The sequence below is a fragment of the Schistocerca americana genome, chromosome 4, assembly GCF_021461395.2.
Source record: "Schistocerca americana isolate TAMUIC-IGC-003095 chromosome 4, iqSchAmer2.1, whole genome shotgun sequence".
NCBI lineage: Eukaryota > Metazoa > Arthropoda > Insecta > Orthoptera > Acrididae > Schistocerca > Schistocerca americana.
In genome coordinates, this window is record NC_060122.1 from 288,561,302 (window position 1) to 288,567,301 (window position 6,000).

Genomic DNA, 6,000 nt, shown 5'->3' on the forward strand with positions numbered 1-6,000 from the left:
GTCAAGGGAAAACACACTAAACAAGAAGATTACATATTGGATAACCATAGCGACTGCATAGAAGCGATGGAAAAAACAGATGCCTATAAATATCTAGGATACAGACAAAAAATAGGAATAGATAATACAAATATTAAAGAAGAACTGAAAGAAAAATATAGACAAAGACTAACAAAAATACTGGAAACAGAATTGACAGCAAGAAACAAGACAAAAGCTGTAAATACTTATGCTATACCAATATTGACCTACTCATTTGGAGTAGTGAAATGGAGTAACACAGACGTAGAAGCACTCAATACACTTACACGATCACAATGCCACAAATATAGAATACATCACATACATTCATCAACTGAAAGATTCACATTAAGCAGAAAGGAAGGAGGAAGGGGATTTATCGACGTAAAAAACCTACATTATGGACAGGTAGACAATTTAAGAAAATTCTTTATAGAACGAGCAGAAACTAGCAAAATACACAAAGCAATCACTCATATAAATACATCGGCTACACCACTGCAATTTCATAACCACTTCTACAACCCTTTAGATCACATAATATCAACAGATACGAAGAAAGTAAATTGGAAAAAGAAAACACTACATGGTTAGCACCCGTACCATCTAACACAGCCACACATCGACCAAGACGCATCCAACACATGGCTAAGAAAAGGCAATATATACGGTGAGACGGAAGGATTCATGATTGCAATACAGGATCAAACAATAAACACCAGATATTACAGCAAGCATATTATTAAAGATCCCAATACCACAACAGATAAATGCAGACTTTGCAAACAACAAATAGAAACCGTAGATCACATCACAAGCGGATGTACAATACTAGCAAATACAGAATACACCAGAAGACATGACAATGTAGCAAAAATAATACATCAACAACTTGCCTTACAACATAAACTTATAAAACAACATGTTCCCACATACAAGTATGCACCACAAAATGTACTGGAGAACGATGAATACAAATTATTCTGGAACAGAACCATTATAAGAGATAAAACAACACCACATAACAAACCAGACATCATACTCACCAATAAAAAGAAGAAATTAACGCAACTAATCGAAATATCCATACCCAATACAACAAATATACAAAAGAAAACAGGAGAAAAAATTGAGAAATACATCCAACTGGCTGAGGAAGTCAAGGACATGTGGCATCAGGATAAAGTTCACATTATACCAATTATACTATCAACTACAGGAGTCATACCACACAGTATCCACCAGTACATCAATGCAATACAGCTACATCCAAACTTATATATACAACTACAGAAATCTGTAATTATTGACACTTGTTCAATTACCTGAAAGTTCCTAAACGCAATGTAACATATACCGTACAGTTAAAAGAAAGTCACGCTTGATCAAGGTCCGCGTCACCTTCCATTTTTAACCAGACATAACGTCTGAGACAAGAAAGAAATAATAATAATAATAATAATAATAATAATAATAATAATAAATGCACTGTGTTAATATAGAATGGACTGGTCCTCTGGTCCAACTGAACTGATCACTGACTGGAAATGGTTGTATTTGGCTACTTGGAGACCATTTTCAGCCATTTATGGGCTTCATACTCCCCAGAAATGATGTCGTGTCACAGGGCCACAGTTGTTCATGATTGGTTTGAAGAAAATTCTGTCAGTTCTAGTGAATGTTTTGGCCACCTAGATCACCCAACAGAATACCATGAAACATTTATGGGACATAATCGAGAGGTCAGTTAGTGCACAACTTCCTGAACTAGCAACACTTTCGCAATTATGGATGGCTGTAGAGGTAGCAAAGCTCAATATTTCTGCAGGGGACTTCCAACGGCTTGTTGAATCCATGCCATATCGAGTTGCTGCACTACGCTGGGGGAAAGGAGGCTCAACATGATATTAGGAAGTATCCCATAACTTTTGTTCCCTCAGTGTATAGTTGAGGCATCAAGCATTAGATAGTCGCACAAATTTCTTCCATTATTCCCATGACTTTCCGTGGCGGGAAGGTGATAATGAAGTGCATGTAAAATAAATATTTTGAGGTATTGTTAGTTACATTTCAATATTTTTTCAGGTGAAAGTACGTGTAAAGTACATACGAAACCCATATTTTGATGACCATTTTGATCTACGTGATCCTCAGCTCTTGCTCGGAAAGACTTTTGCTACCATTGGCATAGCTTTGTCTGATTCTGTTGGATACACATACCAGTTAGTGGGTTGGGCACTATATAAAAAATGGAACAAAGTTGTTAAATGTCTGGATGAAGTGTTAGAGAAAAAACAAACAGTATTCAATGAAGGGGTAAGTGTGCTGGTGTGTTTATGTAAAAAAAATGATGTCAAACTGGTGAATCTTCAGAGAACTGATTCTTTCTGTTTTGGTTCCAGATAAAAATACTTGAACGTGAACTCCAGAAAATGGAAAAGGATCCAGAAAAACAGGACCCTGGAAGTAGTGTAAGAGATACATGCATACAAAAAATAGAAAACATAAGAACTTTGGGCCTTGTTTCAAATGAGTGTTTACATACAGCAGTCGTGAGTAAAGTTAAAGCTGTAGTGGCCGAGCATGAGCAGCAGATGATAACTGCACAAAGTAGTGTATATAAGGAATGGGAGAAGCTGCGTGAAGAAGTCCTCCAGAAAGAATTGGACAAAGTGAAGACACAGAAAAGATTGCAGCAAATTCAAGAGGAAAAGGAGCGGCTAGCAAAACAAGAGGAGGAATTATTCTTTTTTGATAATTTACAGAAACTTAACCTTATTATAAAAGAAGCCAAGTCTGTACCAAAGGAGGAGGTAAAAAGGAAAGGGAAAAAGAAAGAAGACGACGAAAGTTACATACCACCAGAAGTAACTAAAAGAAAAAAATAATGATTGTAAATTATGAACATTAAGCAAATAATTAAAGAATGTCTTAAGTAGTAGTGTCATGTTCATTTTTAATTTTGTATATCCTTCCTTCATTTTCTTGTGATTTCAAGTCTTTTTCTTGGGCAGTGCTGTATTGCTACATATATGGAATTATATCAGTATGTGATGCTATCTCGACTTGATAGAGAATGTACTGAAACTAAGAAAATATAAAGAGCTAATGTGAAGATTGACAAAGTGCAGGTGCTTAGCAAAAATACTCCTTCACCCTGTAGTTTTAGTTACTTGTACATTACTTTTCCTTCTTAGCTTATTAATTGAGTGATCTCATGTTTAGCATGTTTTCTACTTTGTGAACTCTCTTCAGACAATTTTTTTGGTCTGTGGGGAAAAGAATGTTTACTTTGAATGATTTAAAAAGTATTATTTATTAATAAAAAGATGAATACAAGTGATTCTCCTTTGATTGGGCACCTGTCAGATGTGTGAGTAGTTCAAGGCTTTTAAGTAATATGTGGAGAAGTATATTGGAAGAGACTGCTGAGATTGGGCTGCCTCAATATTTTTGCCCACATGCACTGTCTCAGCACTATAGAGCACAGTAAGTTGAAGTTACTCGTAAACTAGTTGAAGGCAGTTGATACTTATTGTTAGCTGTGCTTTATAAAGCTCTGTGAGATATCAAGTCACCTGTTCAGTTACTCTTTAAGGAGGAGTAGGGATTCCGTAAAGCAGCAGCTTATTTGATTCTGTTGTTACTGAATGAGAGCAGAAAGTTGTAGGACTTCAAATTTCTCACACGCTTCTCAAGAGAATGAGAAAGTAAGTGGTGATTTCGTTCACAAAAGAGGTCACATGTTCACCTTTACAACCATAAGCTAAGAGAGCCAACAGGGAGTGGTGAAGGAAACTGGGCACTAGCGAGGGCCAGGACATGGTTATCTGCTGCAAAGGTCATGGACATGCTGATTTTGGACAGCTAAGGCATTCTGCTAGCTGGTTTCATCAAGGGCAAGTGGACCAGAATGGTGCTCCTTCCATCTCCATCTACACAAAAAAGGCCACTTTATGGTGTGTGGCAGAGAGTGCTTCTGGTAACATCATTATTTCCGTCTTTTCCTGTTATATTTGTGTAGGGTGCATGGCAAGAATGACTGTGGACAGTGCCTGCTTTATGGGGGTGGGGGCGACTCATGCAGTCGTGCAGGGCGTCAGGGCCCAAGGGCACTGCACTTGCTAATGCGTGTCTAAAAACAAAGATACTAAATAAGATGAACAATGTGGGTCTAAATATACCACAATATTTCAATGTTTGTGGTACTTAAACAGTATCTTAAAAACATTCATTTTATAAAACTTGAGGATTTTTGAAGATACCTAAAAGTGTTATTGAAAAAAGCTCTGATTTAGTAGATGTTAGTAGTGCGATGACATTTACGATACTTATTTGAAATTGGTCACAGATAAAATCAGTATAAAGTATAAGGTGTGATTGATCATGAAAGGAATTGGTATTGAGAAAGAATGAATTACACGATTCTCCATCATGTAACCAAGGGCACCCACACGACAGTAAGGGGGCGGGGCAAGCAAAGTTTCTGTCTATATATGAATGATGGATTAAAGTCCAATGAACTGTGAAAACAATGCTATCATCATCTGATGGAACACCTTGGAAATACAGCTCTTGACAGCGTGACATAGCTCAGTCTAAATGCAGAATGATTTACTGGGAAGTTCCAGTAAGTATTTTTTGAAGTGAAGTAGTTCTGAAGTTATTAACGAATGATTGAAACAAAATAACAGTTCATTTCATTACACTTCTTTCTAAAAATTAGCTGGAATGGGTCAATACTTAGTGAATTGTGAACATTATTGTAATTGATCAGACTTTAGGCTAAACTAAATAGGGTATTTTATTACTTTCCAAAAAATGGTACTGTGTGCTACTCAACCACAAAACCGTGGGCCCTTTCTGTAAAGCGTTCAGGGAACGGCTATTGTCAGTGCCAGCAACTCACTCGCAAAAAGAGAGCAGTTATTATTCTTGATAATAATTACAACAATGGTAGCTTGACAAAACTCTTTTCATTAAGTTAAATAATTCAAATATGCAGCCATGATAACATGCTGCGTGCCTAATTTGGTTCATTACACTGAATTTTAATATGTGGTTTGTACTACAGAGGATGCTGCGAGTCACAGTGGGCTGTCAAATGAATGTATTGAATAAATGCTCATCTTTGCCTCCCCAAAATACTGGGAGATTTTCCAGGACTATTTCAGCCAAATTGCTGAATTCTGTGTCTGTTGCAGTACACTTCATGGATTGCTACAAATGATAGTATAAATTAATTTAATTTTTTTCTTCTTTGCAGTACTCGTACTCATTCAGAATTATTTTTTGCACCAGACTGTGTATCGCAGGCTTACTACATGGCGTTTGAGAAGTCACAAGAATTTTGCTTATGTTCACTCACACACTGTAAGTCACAACAAAAGAATACACGCTGGAATAATACAGTGTCACACTGTTAGACTGCGTACAGTGGTAGCGGTACGATTTACTCTCAGTAATTGTCAGTAAGCATCAGAGGCAGGGGTGATGTTTTCGTGGCTGAGTAATAGTGACTGAAACGAGTGTCGTGACCGTGACAATAGTTTAATTTTATGGTACATCTCAACAACGTTTTTATCTTTTAGTTCACGTTTTTATTTTCTAGTTACGTTTACTGTTGGGTTATTTTCTTTATTTGTTATAGTTGTGATATTGTGGTCGCAAGGTAAAGCAGCACCTACACAATAATTTGCCAGATTATTAAGTCATGCTAGAAGAGAGGGAAATAATTAAAAAGCAGCCTGGACAGCTGATCAGTGGAAACATATCATATGGTCCAACATTTGGCCGGGTTCAGGTCTGGAGGACACTAAAATAAGCCTACAATCCTGATTGCTTGATTCAAATGGTTAATCAAGGAAGTGGAAGTGTGATGGTGTGGGCAGCAACATCATGGTATTCTGCTAGTCCCATCATTACTCTCAAATGCAATGTTACAGCCAATGATTATGTGAACATTTTAGGTGGTCAGGT

At 36.9% G+C, this 6,000-nt stretch overlaps 1 protein-coding gene across 2 annotated transcripts in view; it reads left to right on the plus strand.

Annotated features, from left to right (window-relative positions):
* Window positions 1-2,962, plus strand: part of LOC124612648 (28S ribosomal protein S27, mitochondrial) — a 59,649-nt gene extending 56,687 nt beyond the window's left edge. For both annotated transcript variants that reach the window (XM_047140955.1, XM_047140956.1), the window contains 2 exons: window positions 2,107-2,337; window positions 2,424-2,962. In XM_047140955.1, coding sequence (XP_046996911.1) covers window positions 2,107-2,337; window positions 2,424-2,909 — 717 coding nt within the window. In that variant the 3' untranslated portion in view covers window positions 2,910-2,962. The remainder of the gene's footprint in view (window positions 1-2,106; window positions 2,338-2,423) is intronic.
* Window positions 2,963-6,000: the final 3,038 nt, after the last annotated feature.